Here is a 26,541-nt window from a genome sequence, read left to right as displayed (position 1 = left end):
AAATCTACTATTTACCTCAACTGCATTTTGGCATGATCTAAACACTCCAGTCCCTGCAGCATACATCTGAGCCAAATAATAAACAGCAATGGGTTGTCCATTTTGAGATGCCAAGTAAAAATATTTGAAGGCCAGTTTATAGTCTTTCCTTACTCCAGAGCCAGCTGCAAATCAAGTTGAGATTGGAGTCTTTAGTTTTTGTAAAATTAGACTATTGATGAATGCAAATTTTTAATAAAAATAAATGTATAGTACTTACAGTAATACATGAATCCTAGCTGGAACTGTGCATCTGCCAGACCTTTCTCAGCTGCTTTATGAAAGTATTTAAAAGCTTCAGTATAGTTCTGAAAGATAATTGCCCTCCATTAGTGAAAGTTCTATGTACCTGCCAGCATGGTAAGAACTGTGTGCTCATAAAAAAGGCAAGTTTTGTCCCACTTTTGAGTGGCACAGTGTAATGACAGATGTTATGCTGTATTTTAAACAAGTGAAAAACAAAATCAAACTAACATTTTTGTCCAAGGTGCAGCTTGTATACTATTTGAGACCAGGGGCCTGATTGTGACCTCACACCAGTTATACACAGGGCAACTCCACTGAGATCACTAAGACCTACCAATGTTTTTCATTTATTTAATTGGATTCTGGGCCTAATTCTTTTGAAGTTACACTAGTTTAAATCTGGAGGAATTCCATTAGACACATAATGCTGTGTTCATGATAGTATTCAGAGTACAAGAAAAAATACTTATTTGCAATGTTATAAACCTATTAGTTGCATCACTTGAATGAGCTATATTATAGCTATTTGAACTATAATTTCCTTTTAAAGGGTATGTTAATACATATCTGATATTTATTAAATATTTTATTTTCTCATATTTTTACTAGTTATATTGTGAAAAACATATCTGAAGTGATTAAAATAATTCTTACCACTGGAACACCTTTTCCTTGAAAATAAAGAAGGCCTAGCCCCCATAGTCCAACTGCATTACCCTAAAATAATGTATTAAGCTTGAATGTAATTATTCATTAAAGACATTGAAAAGCACTTGCAAAAAGCATCTATAAAATAAGTTACTAACCAATTAACCATTCTTGCTTTTCTTTGAATATGATATAGTGAGCTTAGAACTATGAATTTTGATTACAGATCAATGTTAAATTAATATTCTTTTTCTGATTAATCTCTTGAGTCCCTGTAGAGAGACACTATACAATATGTTTAAAAAGTGGGTGTTTTTTTCCTCCTAAATATGCTACTAATAGGCCCTGACTGGATCTCAGGGACATTCAGGGAACACACTCTTTGTGCAGGGATCTGCCCTCCCTTTGGAAAAGAGGATTCTGACACATCTATAATAGCAACCCTCAATTTTGGGCGCAATGGCTGGATCCCTGGTGTCTGGATTAGAGGTGGATGGAAAAATTCTGATGAAACATTTTTTCATCAGCATTTGCGGATTTGTTAGAATAAAACTCCTTTGTGAAGATGGTTTGATTCTGATCATGTTCTGACAGAATCCTGCTTGGTTTGCTGCCAGTTCACCTGTTCAACTCCTCAGTAGCCTGGATTTCCACACTTCTGGCTCCTCAGAAGCTTTCCTGGTAGGCTGATGGGAGCCAGGAGCCTGGGAGTCATAGTTTCTCTTGAATTTTCTCATCTTGACTCTTTCCTTAGCTCTCTTTAGTGTTCTGAAGTGCAATATGAATTGTACACACATTCTTGCTCTATTAAATTATTATTAGATATAACACCTCTTTAATTTGCCTTGTTTGTGTCTTGGTAATACAGTATGTGATATATCCATGTGCATTCCAGCACAATGGGGTGAGTTATGGATGAAGTGACCATAACTCATAATATGTTGGCTGTCAAAATCTTCACTTTTTTCCTGCACTGGTAGGAAGATGCACAAGATGACTGAATAGGTCTTTTCATCTCCAATTTCTATGACTCTTGTGATTTTAAAACTTATGTAATTTAACATCAAAACGCTCAATGAGATCCTATTTTTTATGCATTTTTTGTAGTTCTTCTATGTAGACAAATGGAGATGTTGGCTTTGTCTCTGACATTAATCAATAAGAAATCCAAAAATACATGCCCTATTGATGGACTTGGGCCAATTGAATGACTCAATTTCAAATATGAGCTTAGGGAATCCCATTTTCCTGACTATGTAAAGCAATCAGATAAATATTAACAAATATTACCTTAATCAACAAGGAAGTCACTTCTAGAAAGAAGCAGCATATAGGTTTCATAGAAAAGGGTAGAAGAGGTGCTTCAGCATAATCTGTACACACACTGAATTGTCACAAGGTAAGATGGGAAAAATAAATTACAATATCCAAACAGGAAAAAAGACATGGTCATTAAAGCATGCCTTTCCTTTATTGCACTGGGATCAAATCCAAAACTTCCAGAGATAGGACCATGTCTCAGGTTGGCTAGCCCTTTAAGAGGAGACATGGGACCTCCTGTAACACAATTTGCTTGCCTCCGCAGGTGGGGAAAATGAGGGGTGTCAGGTGATTCGGTCAGGTCTGGGGTAGATAAGGAAGAGGCATGGAGAGAGAAGAGGGCTGATGGTTGGAGTTGGCAAATGCCTGCAGATACTGAGAAGGCTCCTGTAGGGAGCCCTGAGTTAGCAGATGGGGGAAATACTAGCAGAGGAAGAATGTCTACCTGCCTGTTTGTTCACTCCCAAATTGGGGAAGAGTAAGACAAAGATAAAGGTGATCAGCTTAGGGAAGCTAAGGAAGCTTACAGCTGATGGCTATTAAAACAGCTCAGAGGAAAACTGGGACTCTTCTGTGAAGTGGAGAAGATGGCAGAGAACCAGACAGGACAATTTCTCAAATAGGAGGAATGGACCCAACTAAGGACTGGGTGGAAGAGACTTTATTTTCAGTTTATTTTGGACTTAAAGTAGATTCCCCACTGGCTGAAGGGGAATCTTGTCTTATAACTTTAGATTATCTAGAGTTTTATTAAGGAGTTCTGAGAGAAGGGGAAACAGAGGCAAGATGTTACAGAGCCACCTCAGACCACGAGGGGGACTTGTGAAAAAGCAGCCCAGTACCACAACACAAGATGATCACACACTACTTTGCTACTGTGATAGTGTATGAAGGGACTTTGGCAATTCCATGATGAAGGCAAATGATTAGTCACTAAAGAATTCAGCAACCTGGTCAAACCTGACAAAGCCAACAGCTATACTAACTATTCAAATAATTTCCAACTTTCCTTTTCTTAGCAAGGTTATTTAAGAAGGAGGTAGTATTTCAGTTATAGAAGTACTTGTCCTCTGTCAGTATCCAGCATCTCTTTCAGAACAGGATATGGCAAAAAAATGGCTCCTAGATTTCAGGATCCACTTGTTTCTATCAGACAGATCATAGTGTTTTGATGGGCACCTGCTACTTGGCATCCACTCTATACAATATGAGACCACTTAGTGAGTTCTTGAGATGACTTGGACTTTAGTGAGAGTTGAGGATGATTAGCATCTTCAAGGACTGGGTTTTTAGTTTGCTCACAAACAATGACAATTCCACCTCCTGTTCCTACTTCTCCAACGTTTCTGCTACCTATTGCTACCTATTGCATTACCATTATGTAGTTACCAACTGCATAACATCAGATTATATTTTATAGGCCTCACAAGTGTGCTATACTGGTTAAAAATCTACACTGAATAATATTCCCATTATATGGGAGAAATGGACTGCATGCTTTCCTCCTGTAATTCACACACTAATTGAGGTGTAAATCGAAAACATTTTAAAAATATTATTTAAAAACATGAGACACTTTTTCTTACATTACCTTTTCAGCTGCCATTGTGAAGTACTTAAAGGCAGAAGCATTACTCTGTGTCACCACAGCACCTCCCTCTAAAAACATCTGATGAATACAAAGAAAAGGAGATAGCTTCTCCTTAGATGTGTTATGAATCCCTGCCTACCCAGTTTCTCATAAAAAAATATATATATATAAACAATGGGACAAAGTCTGCTCCTACTTTCACTTGTACATCCTCAATAAAGCCAATGGAATTATACAAATGTAATAGAGAACAGAACATTGCCAGTTCTCTGCCACTCATGAGTTTTTCTTACTGATTTAATTTTCTAAAGTGATTTATAGTGAATACATACTAATAGAATCATGTTAATTACTTGTTTGTAACTTGTTTTCTTAAAAAAAAACCTTTACGTTATTTGTAATAACTTCTGAGGCCAAGATTTTCAAAAGTGACTGGTGATTTATGGATGCCTCCTTTTTAGTGCCCATACTGATATACCTTATAGAGACATGTTCAGAAAGTGATCAACACCCATCCTCTGGAAATTAGGTCCTCATAAGGCATCTCAGATTGGACATCCAAAAACAGAAGCACTCAAAGTCATGAATCCCTTTGGAAAATCCTGACTTAGGTAGCTTGAAGACATATCTTTCTCTACCAGGTTTATTCTTTCAATAGCTAGCTAACACTGATTTCCTTCCAGGGTTTCTATTGGAGCTGAAATGTACATGGGTTTTTTGATCATCGGCATTATTAAGTATCAGCAGAGTTCAGAGTATAAACAGAAAGTGACACTGGTTTTGTGATGAACCATTAATTTGATAGGGGTTTTTTTATTTTCACTTGGTGACAGAATAGCAAAACTTCCTATGTATCCCATTAGATACAAATATTAAAGTACTTTAGGCCCCAAACCTGGCCTGTGTGACAATGTTGCTTTAAAGTTCTATTCCACCGTGTTATTTTGATCATGATAAGCATTGTGGGCCTAAATCTGTCCTCAGTTCTACCTGTAGCATCTCACTGGCTTCAGTGTAAGTGAAGGTAGAGCTTGGTCCTGTGTGTTTAGACACAAATATAAAATTAGTACTTGTTGAAATAAATAATTCACTTTATGTAGCATTTCAACAGACTTTGATTCAACAGTGGGTTTGGTCATAAATGAAATGTAAGTTTTTGGTCATCTGTCTCTTTACAAGTAGGTATTTCTTTTTGGCATTACAGTATCTAACTTTAATATATCTAGTTCTAAACTGAGTTACTAAACAATTTCTTAGGGCTAGATTCCACTGTTTCGCTATGAGGAGTTGGTGGGGAGGAGAAGGGATAATTTGTTACACCCCTTACCAGGTGTCAAATATTCCTCCACTCTCTCATATGTTGGCTTAGTTTTGCTGAATTCTGATGCTGTCACCTCCTGTCTCTTCCTACCTATTTGTTCATGGTAGGGAACAGCAGTTGCATGGAGCCTGCTCTGCCCCCAGCATCTTGAGCCAAGATGTGGAGTGGCTGCACAGGGAGGTGAGTGGTAGATCCTACTGCACGTACAACTCTGCGTGACCACTTTAGGCCTAGTCATTATCTAGTCCTTGATCATTGCAATTTACCAAATTAATCTAATGAAAAGTAATATATACCTTTCCCAGGAATGCCATACCATTTGTATTCCCTGCTTTTGCTGCCTTTAGGAAATAGTAGAAAGCTTTCTGAATAAAAGGAATAACAAAATTATATTTTTCCACTTGAAAAAGGTGGTTCTTTTATAAATTTCAACCAAGACAAATGTTTTTCACAGCTTTATACCTCCTCTGGATTTAGACAGACTAGAAAGTGTCACAACACAACACTGAAAATAGCTTTACACATTTAGGCTCTGAATCTACAAATGCTTACACACAAGTATAACTTTATGCGCGTGTGTAGTCCCATTCAACAAGACTATTCATGCATGTTAGCTTTTGCAGAATCAGGGCCTTAGTCTGGTATAATAGATGAGCGGTGGCTGAATCAAAGGTAAGAATAGAGCATCTAGATCTGTTACCTAAGAAGACTCCACCCTTAGACAGGAACAGACTGACCGTATTGAGGCCATATGAACCAGTTCTTACAAATTTGTTACAGTGCTTATGTGACCATAAGAAAAAAACTTTAGTGTGCCCATAATGTGAATTAGCTTCCAGGAATATAATTTTTGCCTTTAAAATACATCCCCTCCCACAATTGTCAATGTCAGTTTGTGTCTGAAAACAGTCAGATAAGCACAAAATGTCATCAGTATCATATGCTTTTTATATGTACATGAATTACAGAATGTGTTCTTACAGGGCCTTTCTTAGGCAAAAGGAACTGCTTAGATCTTTGGATTTTTGTAAGTCAAAAGTTGTCCCATCTTTTACTCTGACAGCAAGAATAGAAAGGGAAGAGACTAACTGCCTTACTTATTCTGCTCCCCACAGGACTAGAGAGGGAAGAAACTTTCCCCTAATTCTCTCCTCTGTCATATATATCTGCTGTAAATGTTTTAAAATGATCTTGCAGTGGATCTTTTTTTGGCTGCTTTGGTGTCCTGAGATAATTATGGTGCCCAGATTTTCTCTCTCTGCCCACCCACCTTCATAACCATGCTAGCTGAAACTCTATAGAATAAAAGTATTTTATAGTGTATAATGGGGTTCTTAATTGTACAGAGTCAATTAAGCTAAATGACTTTAGTTTACTGCAGAATATTCATATATGCAAATAAACTGGCTACAGTGAAAACTCGTCTTGTAAGATTTAATCCTCATCTCTTATTTAAGTATACCTACAGAATGATCTTTTTCTAGTCCCTTCCTTCCTGCAAGATGTAACTGTCCAAGATATACCTAGAAATAATTATTCAAAAGATTTTATTTCAGCAATATACTGTCTTTCTGAAATGTCAGAAAAAAAAACTGTAAATTCCCCATGGGTAGAAAATAAAAGTATTTAAAGTACTCTATTACTGACTTCTGAGCAAGTAGTATATCTTGAAAGCTTTCATACAATGGAATACATATTGTAATGATTTTGGCTTAACCTCATAAAATTATTACTTAATTTCTGCATTTTATGGTAGCACCCAAATGTCTAATCAAGGTTGGGACCCCACTGTACTGGCACTACACAAACACATGGTTCATGCCAAAAGAGCTTACATTCTAAGGCCCTAATCCTGAAATCAGATCTGTATGAGCAGACCTTTGTGTTGCATGGAGTCCAATGGAAATCAATGGCCCTGTGCCATGTAAGGATTCCCGGACACCAAGGATCCCCTGTACCCACGTCCCTGTGTGCCCAAATCCTGCTCCCATTGACTTGAGTGCTGCAGGATAAGGCCCAGTATGGCAAAACATTTGTAGTTCATGAACACTGCCCTGTCTCCAGAAGTCAACAATTTTTTTTCAGCAAAAAGTATCCAATCTCTATACATTACCTGTATCTGTGTGTCTCCTCTTTCGGCCAAAAACTTGTAGTATTGGTGTACATCCCAATCTAAGAAGTCATTGTTAGAACTCAGATTTTCTGATTTTTCCATCAGTCTCACTTTTTCTACTGGCATATCTTCATTTTTTTCTAATTTATCAACAACTGTTAATAAAAATGACAAGACAAAAGTCAACATAGAACAGTGGTATTATATTTAGCAATCTAGAGATTATTAATGCGGACTGTACATTACATAGTTTAATGAAATTATGTACAAAACTGGTTAGCCAACTAAAGCAGAAACCATGCACCATGTATAATATTCAGTACTACACCATTTTCTCTTTTTAATAATTGTCATATTGTTCAGAAGGGCAAGAATGGTATCTAACCTGAGCTCATTGCTCATTTATGAAAATAAAGCAATACCACTGGACAGTCCACTAGTGATATTTCTCTTTTTAGGTGTGGTTTGGTTATAGCATTGTTTATATGGTGCGGAATTCAAGAAAAATGATAGATCTGCTCCTGCCATCTAGATCTTATGTAGTAGGGGCAATGGAGGAAACATGAAAAGCAGACCATTGGATTAGCAAATTGACAAGACACTTAAAAGGGCTGCTGACTAATCCTTATACCAGCTGCAATGTTTAAGGTAGGACTGGATTTGAACTAACGAGTTGAGTACTAAGAATGGACAACTGTCGACAGTGAAGAACAGATGAAGAAACTTCTGCTACTTGCTTTGTGGGAAGCAGACCAAAAGTGAGGAGCTTGAAAGAAGGGACAGTGCCTAGATTTGCATTAGAAACACCGCAGTTTTATTGGTGCATCTGCCAATTATGTCATGTAGATGAAAGGCCAATATGGGCTGACCTGAGAAATGACAGCCATTTTTATCAAAATCATATTAATTCCTCCCAGAAATATACTGGAAATATACAGAAATATACTGCATTTATGCAACTTTCATAAAGATGATTTGTATGTATTTGAGGAACTAGAAGTAAGATACAAGAATTACTTTCATAACTTTTATATTAATGTCAATAATTTTTGCTAAACGCATAGCAATAAACAACATTTTATTGATTTTGCAGTAAGAGTAAAACTGATAAATGAAAAAGATACCACAGATATTAATAATACAAGATATTTTAATCTGGTGTATATTACTTTCAGATATGAAAAATTGGTTTTCCATTTTTCTTATAAAATATTATGTGAAGGTCACTTTATAATTCAGAGAGAAAGAACATCTTTATCCAGACAAATTAAAGTTAAAGTTGAGAATGTGAATTTTTAAAAATTAACAATGTTATAATATAACAAACAGTAAAAATTTGGGAGTTCAAAAAACTTGCAGTTAACATTTTAACATCAGTGTTAACTTTGTCCCTATCTTTGCTCCCTCCCTTTGCCCCCCGCCTTTCCCCCCACTTAGAGGCTGGAAAGCCTCACCAGTTCCCACAAGAAACTTAGTTTAACTTAGTTCCAGAGGAGTAGCCATATTAGTCTGTATACAGCAAAAACAACGAGAGTTCTATGGCACTTTAAAGACTAACAAATTTAATTTCAGCAGGCATAAGCTTTCGTGAGCCTCTGCTCACTTCCTCAAGTGCAGCAGGAAGAAATGATACAGCAAATAGGTAACATATATAGGAGGCATCATATACATATACAAGCGCATTCTAGAACTCTCCATAGAACTCTCCATAGAACTCTCATTTTTTTTAGTTTAACTTAGTTAAATAAATAACAATAACATGGCTTTAAAGTGTATGATAAAACCTATCACCTCTGCTTCCAGTTAACGTGGGGTGTGTTTAGTTATAAAAAGGAAAGTGTTTGGGCAAGCTCATAACTCAAATGGCTGAACAGCTTTTGCCTATAACTTCAGTGAAGAAATACAGGTCTCATGAGTAATGGCTATGCTGGCTGGGTTTAAAACTTCTTTGAAGCCTTAAATGCAGATTTATAAACTTACAAGCTTTGGCAGAACCATATTTGAGGTGAGCATAGTTGTGAAGTTTCTAAAGTTCCAGTGTCAGATTCATTTCCATGATTAGAGCAGGGGTGCCCCGTGGAAACTTGTTTGAGGTATAAGTTTGTGGTGACACAAGGTAAATGCAGCCTCCCTCATGCCATTAGAGTTTTTGCTCAGCCCCTTAAACTGGTGGCATTGGCTGGAACAGGTATAGCCAATCATGTCAAGGGAGTGTCTAGATTCACTTCCTTTTGTGAAGATGAGGATGCCAAAATCAGGCTTTTAATGGAAACTGTCTTAGAACTTTGAATATGATGTTCCTTCCATGTTTCCAAAGTATTATGGTAGCTACTATCTGAAAATACAGAATTAATAGAATTCATGAGACTGTAATACTACATAGATTAAAACTCTGCCATTAGATATATGTGCACAGCTCCTATTGAGCTTAATGCAAGCTGCATCTGTACACCTGAGAGCAGAATCTGGTGTAATATATATAGTTGCTAGTTATGAATGAGAAATTGTTTTTCTTCACATTATTTTTCATTTGTTCTAAAATGAGGTATGACAGTAGTAATAACATGTGTATTGCTTACTGAAATATGCCACTCTCCTGTAATTAGTTAGTGCTGCTTCACAATTTCTTGGAACATTGATTCCTACCCAGTAATGGTATCCCTAAAACAATAAATAACAGATATGTTTCTTATTCTTTAAACTTTGGATTATTATACAAAGAACAAGAAATAGGGTTGACAAATTTATAATTTACAAACCAAAATCATCTGGGATATCAAGTTTCCTCCAAGACTTCCAAATGTGTAATAAACAAGTGCCTAAAACACAGAAACAAAAATTATACAAGAAACGAAAAAAACAAAACCAGTAGCATTTTTGGTAAATCCTTTCTTTAATTTTCAAAAGACTAGCATGTCACTTTTTATTTTTCTTACCTTGGCTTGATTATACTCCATTCCTATGCCATATGAAAACATAAATCCTAAAGCCTGCAGCTCCAAAATAAAAATAAATGTCAGTGCATTTATTTACTTGTGGTTATTCATTTTGTTTATACAAATTGAAACTGATGCTGTCTGTTTTATTTTATTGTATGTAATTTCATTTCTGATTCGCAAGGGGCTTTTAAGAGTTAAAATTCTTCTAACTGGGGTTATGAAGTCTTCATTTAGTAACTTGCTATGATGCTTCCCTTTTTTGTTACGAGTCAAGCGAGCAGGTTATGCTTGTATGAAACATGACTCAAGATAAAATTAATCTTAGATAACCGTTAACCAATGTAGCTTTTTAAAATTATTTTGAAAAATTGTCTAATTGAACTAACTGAGACAGTTTCTTCCAAAAAGGTTATATAATTTTGTTTGTTAGGAGCCATAACCTCAACTGAAGCACCCAAGCCTTGTTTCAGGGTTTAAACTGGAGTAAGCATCAGCAGCTCAAGTCAGTTCTGTCTAGCACTGGTTGAAATTTTTTTGAAAATTAGTTTTGACTAAAAGTTTTTCAGTTTTCTAATGAAAATTCAAAATTTTCCACAGAAAACTGGACAAAAATGGGGGGGAAAAACAATTTTTTTTCAATGGGACAAAGAAATCATGTCTTGACTAACTCTGTTTTGTACACCAATTCAGCATGTCTACATTAGAGGCTTGTTCTTGGTAGCTACACCTGTACAAAACAAAAAAAAAGGAAATGTGTAGTTTTCCTCAGTGTCCTTATCTGCCCACTACAGCACTGGTGTCTCATTAGAGCTGCCATAGCTGGGCCACGCTGTATTGAATTGCCGCTTACTGATTAACAACTCATTTCCATGCATTGGCTGGTGTTTGAAGAAAAATCCAAACTCTTTCTCTCCCTGGATCAGATCAGTGGGAAGAAATCTTATTCTTACTTGGTTAAGTAATATATGGGAAAACAAAATAATCTAAGGATTGGGACAAACTCATTTCCCTTGATTTATTTTTGGCTCTATCACTATGCGATGGATTGGTAACCCTCCCTCAACCATCTGAAATTCAGAACTAGGAAGCTCTGGGAAGGCCTAAACTACAACTTTTAGAAAAAGGGTTTAGTATGGCTGCACCTAGTGAACAATCCACAGTTTCCTTTCTGTAAGTGGGGGAGGAAACATAGTAGTGTATCTGTCCTCCTTTTAGGAAGAGTGAAGAAAAAGAATGTTTTGGAGCCTTTTAAAAGAATGCAAGGAAAAATTGTATTTAAATATATCATTCATGTACTATTTTTACTACATATCTCACACATGAGAGAAGGCTCACAGATCATGAAAGAGGATACAAAAGTAAAAGGAACATCCCAGGGTGTTAAATGAGGAAATAAATGTAATCCTGTCCTCCGCCACCTTTGAACTCTGCTTTGGGGAATCCCTAAAACATAAAGGAACTATATGGTGAGGAACACCGTTTCCGGACAGCCTTTTCTCCAAGATACTGGATAAATGAGATCCCTTCTTCCCCGACACACACAACCAGATGCTGATGTCACTGACATTGATGTAAATATGTGGTAACTCATTAAAATCAATAGAACTAGTCTGGGTATATATAGGTGTTACTGTGATCAGAATGTGTGCCACAGTGTTTCTTAAAATGCTACCCCAACCTACCACTCTCTTTGGAATTCTAACATTCTCTGATTTTACTAAGGAAACTTAATTAGTTGCTAATAAAGAATTAAGTGTTGGTCATGGAATTTTAGTCCTTTTTAAAATTGGCTACTGTAACATGATAGGAAATGCCTCTTATTCCTTTGAAACTTTTATAGATTAGTTAAAAAACAGGGTTTCTGTGGGAGACTAGAGTGGTCTATCTGGGCAGAGGATTCAGAAGACAGCATTATAGGGTAATTTACCCAAGTGGTCTAGTGGCTGCAGTAACTTTTCATTTCAGTAGCTTCACAAAGGAGATGAGTTTCTCCTTAGGCTTCAAAATATCCAGGCCCTGAGCCTATAGAGATTAAATTAAACAGGCTCTTAAAAAGGGTGAGACAATGGGTTTGACTGTGAAAGTCATGCTTTTAAAGTCGTGATAAAAAGAGATAAAGTTCACATAAGAAAATCTATACCCATTTACCTGGAATATGGATAGCTCAAATGATTACCACATACGTGGATTTGGAGTACTGGTAATCTGTCATGTTTATAACTTGGTTTCCTGGATTTTTGTGAACACTGTCCTGCATAAAGGACCAAACTACAGGACTGGAAAGTCAGGATGATGCAAGTCTGTGTCTTTTTATGAAGGGAAAGTCTCAAGGCCCTAATATGTCTAAGAAATCATGAAGTTCAAACATAATTCCTAAGAACTGAAGTCAATGGGAGTCTTTCAATTAACAGTAATGGTCATTGGATTGGGACCCTATGTGAAGAAAACTTGAAGTTTTTAATCTTCACATGATGACCCATGTTCAGAAGTCCTTGAGATGAAAAATGTCAAAGGATAATAAAAGCCTTTGGGATGGTGATGCATCATGGGCTCAAAAAATGAGCCTTCACTGATCATACAGTCCCCAGGATGGAAGAAGCTTGTCAAATGTATTGTCAGATTATCTTGTCAAATGTATTAAATCTATCCATCCATGCAAGGCTCCTATCACCTTAATATCTAAACTCCAAAATTCAGTGCCCAACAAAGCTGAAACTGAATGAGTGAAATAAATCTTCATATTTTATTCTGCTGATAAAGATGCTTCTCCGAAAAAAAGATAGTGAAGTAGGCAATGTGGATATTTTTGAACAAATGGCCCTGACATAGCTGGATACTGAAATGTATAATGTCTGACCTAATAAAAAAGTTCACATAGTCAAAGACCAAATGTTTTCTTTTAATATGATCTCACAAGTGAGACACACTATTGGGCCAAGTGATTGACACCTCTGTTCTCCCACTCTGAATAGCTTCAGTTCCCATGAAGAGGTGCATTTAAATACTCCCTGAAAATGGCCGCTACTAGTTCTAGACCAGTCCAAATGACCCCATTAACTTAATTGAGCTTAGATCAGTCCCTTAAATAGTCATAGATCCAGCAATGGATAGCCAATGAAGAAGACGCTCCATGGGTAAGGCTGTAAGAAAATCGTAGTCTGTGATTTTGTTGTGGAAACTGCAACTTTTAACACACACTACAGTTTTTTATAGTTGCTACAAACTTGAGTGGCATTGTGAAGCTGTGCACCAGGTCACAACCTCACTCACTCACAGTATTGCAACAGATGGAGAGGCGGCTGGGCCAAATTTGAGTGAGGAGTGATACAACTGGCACACTCAAATTTGGCCCCGCAGCAAAACTGCAAAGTTTACATTAAAATAAAAATGGGGATTTATGAATACACAACTTCAAACAAATAATCCCTTTATAAAGCCCTAAATGCAACAGATAACGCAAATGGTGTGGAATAAGAATGTATATTCACTCTGTGGGAGAAAAGGAACTGGCAGATAAACTTATACACTCCTTGAGGCTCATGCATGGGTTTCCTTTTTACAAGGGATCTTGAGTTTTACTGTTTACCCTAGTTAGTCAACACCCAAGGTCATAAACACATAAGATAACATGGCACTGTATATTGCGGCTCTACAGAAGACATGTACCTTTGCAGAAACGCTAGTTCTATTTTAAAATGACTAATTTCTACCTGCAGTAGTAGATGTTTGTATATTAAATATTTCAATTCTAACACCCTCTTATTTTTAAAAAGTGATTGTGATTTTATACTTAATGCCATGTCACTGTTTCCACTTTAACCTCCAATTGTGTCTCAGTCCCTTGGCTGTAAAATTTTTGTGATGGGGACCAAAAAGTTGCATACATGCTTTCAACCTGAGATCAATTTAATTTCTGTAAATTTTGAGAATAACATTATCTTGTTCATTTGAACTAGGAAGTAGGTAATTGGATTGTTTAAATTATTGTTCTTCCTGACACTCTAACTCAAAAAAGAATTTTTAAAAAGTGTTACATGTTTACATTAGTGATTAATGACATCATATTGCTAATTTGGGAAATTTCAAATTGTTACTGTGACCAAGTCATCTCAGGCTGAGACAATTTAGAGGCAGTTTGCTTAGTGCCCAGTGAAAGAGAGTGCCTTGCTTCATTCTATAGTGAATGGTCATTTCCAGAATGGCTTTTGACAGTCTCCAGGATGTTTCCAGTTTAGCTTTCATCAGCCAGAAGGGTACTTCTATGACATGATGTCTGGGAGAGAGGGGATATTAAAAAAAGTAAAAACTGGAGGGCTGCTGAGAACTATGTCTAGTGTGGTGGATCTGAGAGACAGAAAGAGAGAGTTAGGGGGGGAGAGAGTTTTATAATAAAATCAATTCTGCAAATGATACATATTTTGTTTACTATGAAGTTAAAATATTTTAGCAGGCTTACTGCAAACATTCAGTGATCATCTACTAAATTTAGACAAAACTCTCTTCTCAGACTTACATGGTGGATCCTCACTGATATTCTGCTCTTCCTGTACATACAGATCTCCTTTCTTTTAAAATCTGATTTTCAAAGATGACTTTAGAATAATCTTCATATAAACAGGCACTAAAGCTATCAAAGAAATCTACAAACTAATTCACGGTTATAAAATTTGTCTTTGACAGAAACAGAGAACCCAAGAAATTCCAAATTCAGCATGATACTTCCCCATATGTTTAATGTATGGTCAGTGGCTAATAAATTTTACCATTCAGCCATGATATAATCAAGGATGAGAACTCTGGTATAGCATGCATAATTGAGATATGGCTGGATGAGGCTTCACCATGAATACTGGCCCAGCTGATTTCCATTAGGCATTTAGTTCAGCATGAATACTGAGAAGGGTCTGTGATGGATTGGCTCTGATTTTTTATATGCAATTTGAGACATAAGAGATTATCTGCTCTAAGGCCTTGATGCAGTAAGTATAGATTTATAGTTATGCATTTGTGTAAGTGTTGCATTCAACTGTGGACTGAAACAGGATCTAGAGTGTGTCCATCTATTGTATGAGTCACAGGATTATGTAAAGAAGGGCTTAATGGTAGTTTACAGATCTCCCTTCACCTAGTGCTTCCACAGTGCAGTGGTGAAGGTGATTGGTGTCTTCAGGGTCCATGCTGATGATGATTCTTTTGGACTGATTTATAGCCATTAACCTCATCTGATTAATATAAGGTTGTTCCAGGTGTTTTCTATTAGGTACTCTATACAAAGCAAGTATTATGTACCTGCATAAGTAATATTCTTTTGCACAGCTTTTCTCCTCCATTATCACAAATGGGTAATGACTCCTGCTCGAGGAATTCTGAAGCAGTCCAGTGTTGTTGCTGGAGGCTCCAGGACTAAAACCAGTCCTTCAACTTGGACCACCAGAATTCTTGGTTTTAGCTGCTGAAAAAGTTGGTAGTTCAGTTTCTCCTGACCACTGTGCTTTATCATTTTTATTCATTTTCATGCAGTAGTGGCTCTGTTTCAGCTTCTCTCCCTCTGAGGTGAGGCACTGCCAGAGCACTAAAGTGCTAACCCATGGATTCCTTCAGTATAGCACATGTCTACAGGGCTCCTCACCCAAACCCCCAGTAGCCAAGCAGCTCTGCAAACATGGAGCCAAGTCTATCTCTGGCATTTGGCCAGTACCAGCTGCTTCAGAGGAAGATGCAAGAAATCTTGTAGTGGACAGTTATGGAACAACAAAAGGGAAGTTTCCTCCTTCCTCCTGTGAAAGGTTAGCTTATGATTTAAAGCATATTTACATCCCTTCCAAAAAGAGGGACTAAGCAGACATCAGTGCTTCTCTGAGGCAATATAAATAATATCTCAGGCAAAGAAGGATCTGCTGCCTTTCAAAACAGATCACATAAAGGATATAGAAACAAAGGAAAGAGAGAGAGAGCTGAAAGAGAGAGAGCTGAGATGCTCTTGGTCCTCTACTGGCCCAGACAGCAAATATTTGGACTTGATAGACTGTCAAGAAATCTCCATTGCACATGCAGAAAAGACCTTTGGAGTAAGGGACTCCTTCATCTGAACCTCAACCACCTAAATTTAACAGCCTGGGCATTAGAAGATTTATTGGCCTCACTGATACATTTTTTTATATCCAGACAGAACTCAACCGGGAAACTTTTCATTGATCTGGTCAAGTTTCATTTGTGGTGTGAAAGGAAAAAAGCTCTCTGGAAAAGGGGTGGTCTCTGTTTGTATAATGCCCTGCAAAATGGGGCCCTGGGCTCTGGATGCTACCATGATACAAAGAAATAATAATAATCTCAAAGTTCTGGTGATCTCAGCTACACTGGAGTTTCTCCAAGATGGTTGATTTGGAGTCCTACAGATATACACCTTGTGGTGTAATTTATGTAGGGACTCCCCATCTGAGTATCAAGGTTAATCAAAATGACAGATTAAACAAGTCTGTGGCTGGTTTTTCTAACTGTCATTACCTGAGAAAGACAGCTTTTAGAATGATTTCCTCTATCTTTTCAAGAGCTATACTTCTTTTTTTTTTTTTTGTGAGTAAAAATGTTTTTGTGAGTAAAAATGTCTCTGGAGTTATAAAAATAAACTTTCTGCCCAAGGCAAGTTCTTTTTTCCACAAGTACTGAGAAATGGTTCTCCCATAAATTTGTCCCAATCCTTATCACTTCTTTGGAAGATAGTGGCATAAATGGGTACTCATAGAGCTATAAATGTATATCTCAAGTACATGGAGTAAACACATCAACTGTACTCTGTTCATCTCATTCCATTCAAAATAGCAGGGCCTTAGGGCATCAGAGTTGTGGCAGACAAAACATTAAAATCTTGCACCAGTTGACAAGTTAGGCATATGAGAAACCATGCATGAGGGGAATCAAGATTTCCTCAACAAGCTCCCTAGTGGCACTCTGGGGAAAAAAGTGTCTGAACCTCATCCAAGGAAGATTTGTAAAGTAAGTTTGCTTTCTGCTGCAGAGGCATCCTTTGGTATGAAGCTGCCTGTAGGTTAGTTCCCAAATAATTCCTTCAATTAAAAAAACCTTTCCTTTATATGGGGATTTTCAATTTTTGCATATTATTCTACTGTAACAATTAAATGTCTGCACCATCCCCATCTCCCCCACTATGTCTGTGAATCATTGCTCACTATTTTCCATTTGTTATGAATGAGGACTGCACAAAAACTTCTTAAGTGATAACTTTATTTTTGCTATCAGCTTCTCTCCTCATTTAATTCAATTTATTACAAATTATATTCCAGTCATTTACCAGATCATCAGGTAAACGACTGGAATACAACATGTAAATTGGAATTTTTCTCTAATGCACGTATAAACATAGAACTAAGATTAGTTAATGTATTTTCAAATTGTAGTCTTAATGCCAATAATTCAATGCTGGAGTGTTTCTACAGTTTTGAAAAAAACATAAATTGAAAGGCAGGGCTGAGTCCTGGAGCCTCTAGCAACTGCACCGTATACCTTCCAAGCTCCACAGGTGAGGGAAATTACCCACTTGTGATCAACAGAAAGAGTAACTGTTACCAGACAATTAGCAGGTAAGAAATTTTTCATATTAGATATAATCTATGAAGATATGTTTTAATGTCAAAACTGTACTCTCACTCAGTATCTAAACTTATTTCACTCTACTCTCTTCACTGTCTGTAGAACCATATAGTTCTACCATATAGTTCTACACCACATTATTGTAACTAGACATAATTCTACAAAAATGTAGATGAACTTCACAAAAACTGGGTAAAGAAAAAGGTATAACTGTTGTTGGACTCTGACTTTTTTCTACATGTGAAAGAATGTTTGAACTACGCAGGTGTTATTTCCTTTATCTATATTACTTTGAACTTTTCCATATTTATGGATTGTTAACTGTAATGTTGCTATGTAGATTTTCTAATGGTTATGTTGCATAGCAACCTTAACTCCAAGCTGATGAAGTTTTACTGCCTAGGATTATTTCATGTGGTTTTCCTGTGTCTATGTAGATGTAATTCTATTTATGTAAATAAAATATGATTTTCTAGTTTTCAAACAGCATTCTTCACTTTGAAACTCCAAATAAACCAATACTATTGAAATCAAGGTGTATATTATGTCCCTTAATTTTACAGTATAAAATTCATCTGTCACCATTTGAGCAAGTATAAATGGCATAACAGTGAGAACTATGAAAAAAAAAAATAACTGTACAATAATACAAAGGAAATATATAGCTGAGGCATCATTCTGTAGAACTAATGCTGATACTATTGGATGAATCCTAAATCCCTTCTCTTCAGTATGTTAATAATTACAGATAACACCCTCTGTACTAAAGCACACACTTTTAATAGTGAGAGTAATTATCCATTAGAACAATTTACCAAGGGTCATGATGGATTCTCCATCACTGACAACTTTTAATGTAAAGACTGAATGCTTTTCTAAAAGATATGCTCTAGAAATTATTTTGGAGCGCTTCTATGGCCTGTGTTATACAGAAGGTCAGATGAGATGATCACAATGGCTCCTCCTGGTCTTGGAATTTCTTAATCTATAAAATTAGTTCTATGACTTGATTCTTTCCTTAAATAAATAAAAGGGAAAGCTATGGGATGTAGCCATTTACAGTGCTACACTATAGCACTGGTCCAAGAGAGTAAAACATCATACTTTAAATTGTAGCTATATTTGCTCTGATACCATTTATGGATTGATAAATTATTTTAATAGGATTTACAGGATTCCACTGTACTTCAGCACTAATGCTGTCCTGAGCCAGTATCTGCAGAATAGCACATGCTTAGACTGAATAGTGTGATGAAATTATAAATTATTTAATGTGTTCCAGAAGTTTCTGTTCTCTTTTGTAGAGCCTATCACAATGGAAATTAGGCACTAAAGAAGGAAATTAAACAAACAAAAGATAGTAAAATGTTAAAATTAATGGATCTTGAATTTCATCCTGATGATCTCTAGACTATGGCTTTCCCAAGAGGACTCAAATTCAAAGGTGGAGGTGTTCAACTAACACTACTACTCCTGGCCCTTTGAGGGAGGGATTCTGTTCCTCACTCTAGCCCCTGTATACCACTCATCAGCAGCGGCTATACCTCGATACGAAAATGATGTCTGCCAGGGGGGAAAAGTCATTGATGGGACTTAACATGGCTGAGGAGTCCAGTTTATGCACTACAGATTTTTCCACATATGTGACAGGTGGTTGCTTGGAGAGACCACAACTGCTGGCCAGGATGCTGTCCATTTTCCTTCCTCCTTTGCCGTTTCTCAGCCTCTTGAGCAAGGTAATTCTCTTCAAAACGGGAGGAGGCTTGATGGATGATCTGATGCCATTGCAGTCTATTGCCAACCAGCACTTCCCAATTCATGGGGTCAATGCCTCCCTTCTTAAGACATATTTTCAAGGTGTCCTTGTAGCATTTCCTCTGTCCCCTGCAGGTCCTCTTACCACGACTAAGTTGAGAAAAGAGGACTTGCTTTGGAAGATGAGTATCAGCCATCCGCACACAATGACCAGCCCAGTAAAGTTGATGTTTCATAATCTTCGCCGCAACACTGGTGATATTAGCTGCAGAGAGAATGCTGGCATTGGTGTGATGGTCTTCCCCTCTGATATGAAGGATCTTCATAAAGTAGCACTATTGATACCACTCCAGATGCTTAATATGGATTTGATATGTCACCCATGTCTCGCAACCAGAAAGAAGAGTGGGGATGACTACTGCATTGTAGACCAGGATCTTAGTTTCCAAGTGCAGATCTCCGTCAATAAAGACACAATGGAGCAACTTTCCAAAGGATGCACTGGCACAATGGATCCTATGTTCAATCTCCACATCAAGATTGGCTGTCTGGGAGAGTTGGCTATCAAGGTAAGGGAAATGCTCAACGTTTTCCAGATGTTCACTGCTGATGATAATTTGTGGCAGGAAAAAGGGCAACTTGTGCTGCGGCAGGCTGGTGGAGCACCCTGTATACCACTAGCTCCTCTGCAAATCCCAGGATAAAGGAAGTGCCGGTGAGAGCTGAGCAAGATGGGAGGGAACAGGGGGAACAGCACATGCTGCTACAGCCATTTTGACTTGCTCCACAAGCCATAAGCAGCAGTAGGGAGGCTGCTGTAATTTTGAGATGCTCCCAGGGCTTACTGGGTCATCAACAGGGTGTAATATTGGCCTCCACAGGAGTCCTGAATTTGGAGGGTGCAAACATGGCTTAAAGTCATGGTCACCTTGGGTTGTGCTTTCAATATTGCACCTCCAGAGAAGAACAGCACAGGAGCTGACTGTGAGTGTTCAAACTGAGGTTCTGACAGCAAGCACTTTCAGCTGACCTTAGCTGCTGTGATGCTGTGTAGGGTGAGAGGCAGCTGAGATCTCTTCTGGTGTGCCACAAATGGTGAAAGGCATGACAGGTCATTGCAGCTATCTTGGAATTGGAGTATCATTGGATTTAACAGGACCTCAAGACTGCCTACCACTCTGATGAAAGTTGAGAATATCACATCAATATATGATACTAACACTCTTATACTTATTGCTTCCTCTTGCCAACCAGTGTCATACTTGGCTTGCATAGCAGCCAGTTTATTTTTATTTTGTCAGAAAAATTAAAAAGTCAGAATGTGAGCTCAGTGAAAAGGAGACTCAGAGTTGAGTATTTTTGCAATATCAATGACATTGCTACCCAAACTGTTCTTAATTTCCCCCTTGGCAACAGTGCAGTGGGAGCAGCAACAAACATGAAGGTACACTTTCCATTCTAACCCTTGTTTTCAATTGCTGATAGTGTAACTTTCTGAAACTTTCAACTTCTAGGATGACTTTTTTCATAGTTTTTTGTATGGAATATAAACATAGTTCAGCAGTGATGACAAGATGGAACCCTGAAGCTCATTACAGGTGGGGACCTTCATAGAGGATGAGCAGCTCCATAATAATACCATATAGGATTTCTCCGAATCGAAGGAGTGAATCAACAAAACAGCTACTCTGCCCACACTTGCAAGAGCCCGCAAGTGTATCAACAATATGACATTCACAATAGTCAAAACTTGCTCATGGATTTCATAAAATTGTTTTCACAAGGACAACCTTTTATATCAATAGTTTAATTTGCATTCTCAGACTGATATGGAGAAAAGATAATGATAGATTAAGTGTAGTGGGAGTTGGTTCATTATGATCATCTATATAACACTCCCTAAAAATGGGAGGTTTAACACATGATTGGCAAAACTATTAATCTCCAATAGTCACTACTTGAGCCAGGGACTAACCACCTCTTGCTTAAGCATGACTGGGCAGCTTGTTCTCGTGCTCTACCACTATTCCCATGTAAATTAACCTCTCAGACTGAACCCAGTCAATCTTATCTGAGAATTAAGTGAACAGTTCCTCACAGCAAAAAACATTTGACTTGATTACCATGCTGAAGCAGTTGTAATTAATCGGACTACTCGCACTTCATAACACTTAACACTTTGCTTTAACAATTGCAATAAAAAAGAAATTCAAAAAAATTCGTCACTCTGAGCAAGTTTTTTTTTTATCAGTGAGACACCACATTTGTCACTTCTTTGTGACAGCAGATCTGTGAGGACAGTCCAGGATGAAGGAGGAGGGAGGTGTCAAGGTATGACTATGTCGATGGCCAAAGACAACCAATTTTTATGATGATTCATTTAAACCAAGGGCCTTATTGCTCAAGAGCTGAACAATAAATGTCTCTTGGATAATTCTGCAACTTTAAAACACCTTTGTGGAAAGATGAAGGCAGAAATAGGTCCATCACCTCAGCAGAAGTGAGAAGATGGCTTGATCTCATTATGTCAAATGTTTATTTCTAACACACTGTTTCTAGACATACTCTAGATATGTTTAGTTTGATTAAGAAGCCACCTCGGTTAGTCCCACTGTTGCAATGAGATCTGAAGCAAACACAAGATATCCTTGATAAAGTTATTAAAGTGCCAAAAAAAAATCTGGCAACAATGATACCCAAGCATAACAAGATCACAGTAAACGTATGTAAACATCACAGCGAGTGATGTGGTAGTCTGAGAATTTTTGTTTACCAATTCATTTTATTCCAGATATCTCTCAGTAGGTGGACACACCTACACAAATCTATCTTTGGGATCTGGGCACCTCTTATACCTGAAATCTGATACAAAGTGTGCCACATTGCCTTATGCTGGCTTACATACCTGTTTTAATGAAACAGCCAATTCAAGGCCATGTGAATCATCCAGCAACGTTGGATGACTTACTCACTATTATATTATCAATAAAATTTTGGGATTTCTCTTGCAGAATTGGGTTTGTAATGAGTGGTCCTGGTTATTTACTGACACAGTGTAAACATGGATTGGGTGTACTGTGGAGGTGGTACAGTAAATTCTAAGGTTATATGACTCTTACATGATTCTGTAGAGAATCTTAGCAACTGAGCAAGGTCTATTAGCAAAAGGAGTCCCATTTGTCCTTGCAACTAGAGGACACGTGGTTGCAAAGGGGTTTACTCCCCTCCAAAATTCCTCCAAGTGACATCTGGTGCGTAACAGTGAAGATTAAGCAACTAAAGTTCCCCATCAAGCAATGTTAAAATATTTTGTATTTTTAATTAAAACTACTATTATCCTGCAAAAAGATAAAATTCTGAACAATATCACTAGCCACAATTACAACTAAACATAGTTTGCAGCATCTGAATACAAATATCCAAAATTAAAAATAATCAAGTGACTGTCAGGTAGTGATACAGAATAAAAAATTAGGTTTAAAAGTTACAGAAATATTAATGGAAAACAGTATTTTGTTTCTAGCTAAACACTGTCCTGAGTGTTTAGACCCCCAAAATTGCACTTTATCCTAGTGCTTGAGAAAGTTAAACTGACTACAAACATACCAGTGACAATTGTGCAGCATGAACAAAGTTCTAAAAACAATCTATCAATTTATATAGTGAAAAGTATAATAGATTTAAAAAATTCAGTTGTAACTATCGGGTGCTACTGTTTAAAAATGGATTTAACTAGAGAATGTATTTTTTTAAAATATCTATTTTAATTAATACTTAACTGTTGCGTGGTCCCACATTAGATCAGCATACATGTAAAATGTAAAACACACCTTACTGCTTTTCAAATATAAATATTAATAAGCTTTCCAGCTGAGCAGTGTCCTATTTAAAGCTTTATACACTTAAAAAAAAATAAAAAAATACTTACAGTTTGGCCATTATGAGATCCTTTTTCAGCCAAAGTCTCATATAATGTCACAGCTGCAGTTATATTTTGAGGACCATGATAACCAAACAGCAAAGCAGCAGCCAATTTCTCCATAGCTTTCAAATTTCCCATGTCTGCTGCTTTGGTAAGGAGTTGGTAAGCTCTGATTCAGGAATAGGAAATTTAGGTTTAATCATCTGATCTTAATTTTTCCCCTCAGATACAGTACCTGTATCTCTAAGAGGAGATTTAGCAATTAAAGTATACCAGTTCAAGTACCAATTTCTATTATGTATCTCCTGAAAACTAATTAAAACATGCTTCTTTGATAGAGAAGTTTCAGTTTCTTTCTTTGTGGCCATCCTTCCTTGAACAGTAACTTCAAATTCATGTGACTACTAGAGCTGGGTGAAATTTTTCAGATTGTTTGTTTGCCAAAAAAATGTAGTGCTAGTCAACCTGAAACTATTGTGGTGGGGGTACTGCTTTCCTCATAACTCACCTGTGATGTAGGAGACTCAGTGGCTAGAGCACTTTCCTGCAATATGAGACCCTCACATTCAACTCCCTTCTCCGTAATAGACATAGAGGGAAATTGAACCCAAGTCTCCCCTATCCCAAATGAGTGTCCTAACTGCTGCCAACATGCAGAAAAAAATCCCAAAAACACATTTTGGGTAAATTTGTTCAACCAGAAAGACACTTTTTTTTCAATTCATTAGAATTTTTCCACAACTTTTGGACTTGATTTGAATCAAACTGATTTATTTTATTTTATTTTATTTTTTATTGCTGATTTGTATGTCTTTGCACTATAGGTTACCAATAAAGAATGCAAAATTCCAATTAAATGCAAACCAGTCTAGGTAACTAATTAGAATAGAAATATTCAGTAATGTTGAACTTGACTAAGTCATCATTGGTCCCAATCCTGACAAAAGTTATGCTCAGGAATATTTTTCCTCTTGCAGAGTTCTATTGCTGACAATGAGGCTCTGCTCCAGGAACTGTACAGTGGAATAAAACTCTTTATAGGACTAAGGCCTAGACCGTGAACTCCTCATTGTATGTTCTTATTTGTCTTTAAAGCCTATTGTAATCTAAAACCCATCTGACAAAGTGGGTTGCAGCCCACGAAAGCTTATGCCTGCAGAAATTTGTTAGTCTTCAAGGTGCTACAGGACTCTCGTTATTTTTATCGTTATCTTTGTTATTGATTTAGCACCATAACTGCTAGAGTACAGACTTACTCCTCTTTCTCTTTTTTGCTTTTGGAATGTTTCAGTGTTTTGATGCTCATTTTATAAAGGTGATGTCCTCGCTCCTCATTCTTCTTTTTCCTAGCCAGATCTTCTGCTATGGGTGTACACAAACATATATATATTAAAATGATCAAAAATTAAAAAACCACTCTTAAAAAAACACTCTTCTGACACAGTTGCTGTGATTCCCAACTACAAATGGCAGATTATGTTTGAAATTTTTCTCCTTTTAATCAGTTTAGATTAGCGATTCAAAATCCATTTCTACATGAATGCAGACAGTGCAATCACTGATAATGATGAAAATAAATACAGGTAATCACATGTCCCTGTCCTATAAGCATCCAGAATTCTGATAAAATCTTGGAAGACCTTCTGTGTTGTTATTTGGGTTATGCAAGGTTCTCTGTACAGTGATACTTGGAGACAGAACTGTAGAAGCACCAAGAGAGCATTGGTCTCTGATCAAAGCTGAATCTTAAGGCAGAATTGCTCACAGGGAGCTGGGCATTGGTGTTGGTCTGAAATTTATGAAAAAAGAAATTGCCTTCATTCTGTTTGTTACTCTTCATAATGTGGAATCTGAGTACATTCTGATGTCTTATGCATGGGAAAGCAGACTTGCAAAGCCCTGAACATCTGCTACTGCTCAGCATAGGGGTGGGGTGACCCTGGCGTTGGAAGAAGGGGCAAGAGTATGCATAACCTAATAAGTGCTTTGCTGAATTGGAATCTAAATATGTGCTTAATTCCACCCCTATTTACTAAAGCACTTAAGCTTGAGTTCCACTACCTTCAATGGAACTTAAGCATGTGTTTAAAGTTAAGCACATAAAGTGCTTTGCTGAATCAGGGTCATCGGGCCTATGGCATGGCATTCTTCATAAGTTTGCCAGATAATGGTCTAATATGGACTCAGGGACATGAGCTTATGAATCATGTAATCAAGCTCTGGCTAAAGTTTAATAAGTCTCAGAAAATTTCAGAATCCATTTTAATGTAAAACCTAAGCTACGCTATCCCCAGTGGACAAAGTTATATACTGTTAAAATTTGGGTAAAGTCAGAATATCCTATTAGGGCTGTTTCTTACAGTTTCGTTATCATTCACTTTGGGCTATGTTCTAGGTGTGCACGGTAGCCCTAGTTACAGTTCAAACTGACAGATACTTCGCTTCATAAGACCCTATTTTCAGTTGCTTATAACTTTGCAAATCTTACGCCATTTGGACTGAAATATTCCATGCCAGATATCTGCCTCATGCTGAATTATTATGGAAATTTTCAGCCAGAAAGGGGTTCAGCAATTTTTCATAACAAGGTTAGGGAAAAAAATACAATGTCTTGCCATGCTTAAAAAAAAATCTGACCATCTCTTCTTTGAGAAGTTTTAGTGCCCTTGTGCTTTGGAGCAGGGATTTGAAATTTGCCAGGGACATGGCCTTTGTGTCAGGGATGTGCCTCTTGCCTTCCCCTTGGAAATCTGTGTGGGAAATCTGTCCAAATTTGGCAAAGTTCTAAGCGCTTGAAATATTGCAGTTTGCACATCCTCAGAGACTTGCTAGAGCTGTGGAACATAATTCCCTGAAAAGTCCATCTGCACTGAGCATGCTCAAACCCAGGGCTGTAGCGATCTGAGCAGGAGTTTCCCTGCAATTGGAACTGGATTGCTGTGGACAATGCAGGGTCCAGGACCAGTCACAGAAACTGAGGGTTGGGAGCCTGTCTGTCTTATGCTTTCTGTGCACCAGGCAGCAAGGAGGAGGAAACCA

General features: G+C 37.3%; 1 protein-coding gene across 1 annotated transcript in view; it reads right to left on the bottom strand.

Annotated features, from left to right (window-relative positions):
* SEL1L2 (SEL1L2 adaptor subunit of SYVN1 ubiquitin ligase) overlaps positions 1-24,823 on the bottom strand; it is a 45,884-nt gene extending 21,061 nt beyond the window's left edge. Inside the window, exons 1-12 of the mRNA XM_067564669.1 lie at positions 24,759-24,823; positions 23,509-23,671; positions 10,215-10,268; positions 10,038-10,097; positions 9,858-9,939; positions 7,279-7,433; positions 6,632-6,688; positions 5,462-5,530; positions 3,845-3,922; positions 940-1,002; positions 260-347; positions 16-164 (exon numbers count right to left, since the gene is read on the bottom strand). Coding sequence (XP_067420770.1) covers positions 16-164; positions 260-347; positions 940-1,002; positions 3,845-3,922; positions 5,462-5,530; positions 6,632-6,688; positions 7,279-7,433; positions 9,858-9,939; positions 10,038-10,097; positions 10,215-10,268; positions 23,509-23,671; positions 24,759-24,808 — 1,068 coding nt within the window. The 5' untranslated portion in view covers positions 24,809-24,823. The remainder of the gene's footprint in view (positions 1-15; positions 165-259; positions 348-939; positions 1,003-3,844; positions 3,923-5,461; positions 5,531-6,631; positions 6,689-7,278; positions 7,434-9,857; positions 9,940-10,037; positions 10,098-10,214; positions 10,269-23,508; positions 23,672-24,758) is intronic.
* Positions 24,824-26,541: the final 1,718 nt, after the last annotated feature.

Source organism: Emydura macquarii, unplaced genomic scaffold (genome assembly GCF_026122565.2).
Source record: "Emydura macquarii macquarii isolate MOO-44397 ecotype Brisbane River unplaced genomic scaffold, CSIRO-AGI_Emac_v2 contig_2676, whole genome shotgun sequence".
NCBI lineage: Eukaryota > Metazoa > Chordata > Testudines > Chelidae > Emydura > Emydura macquarii.
Note: the sequence above shows the minus strand (reverse complement) of the source record. Positions and strands in the feature narration are given on the sequence as shown.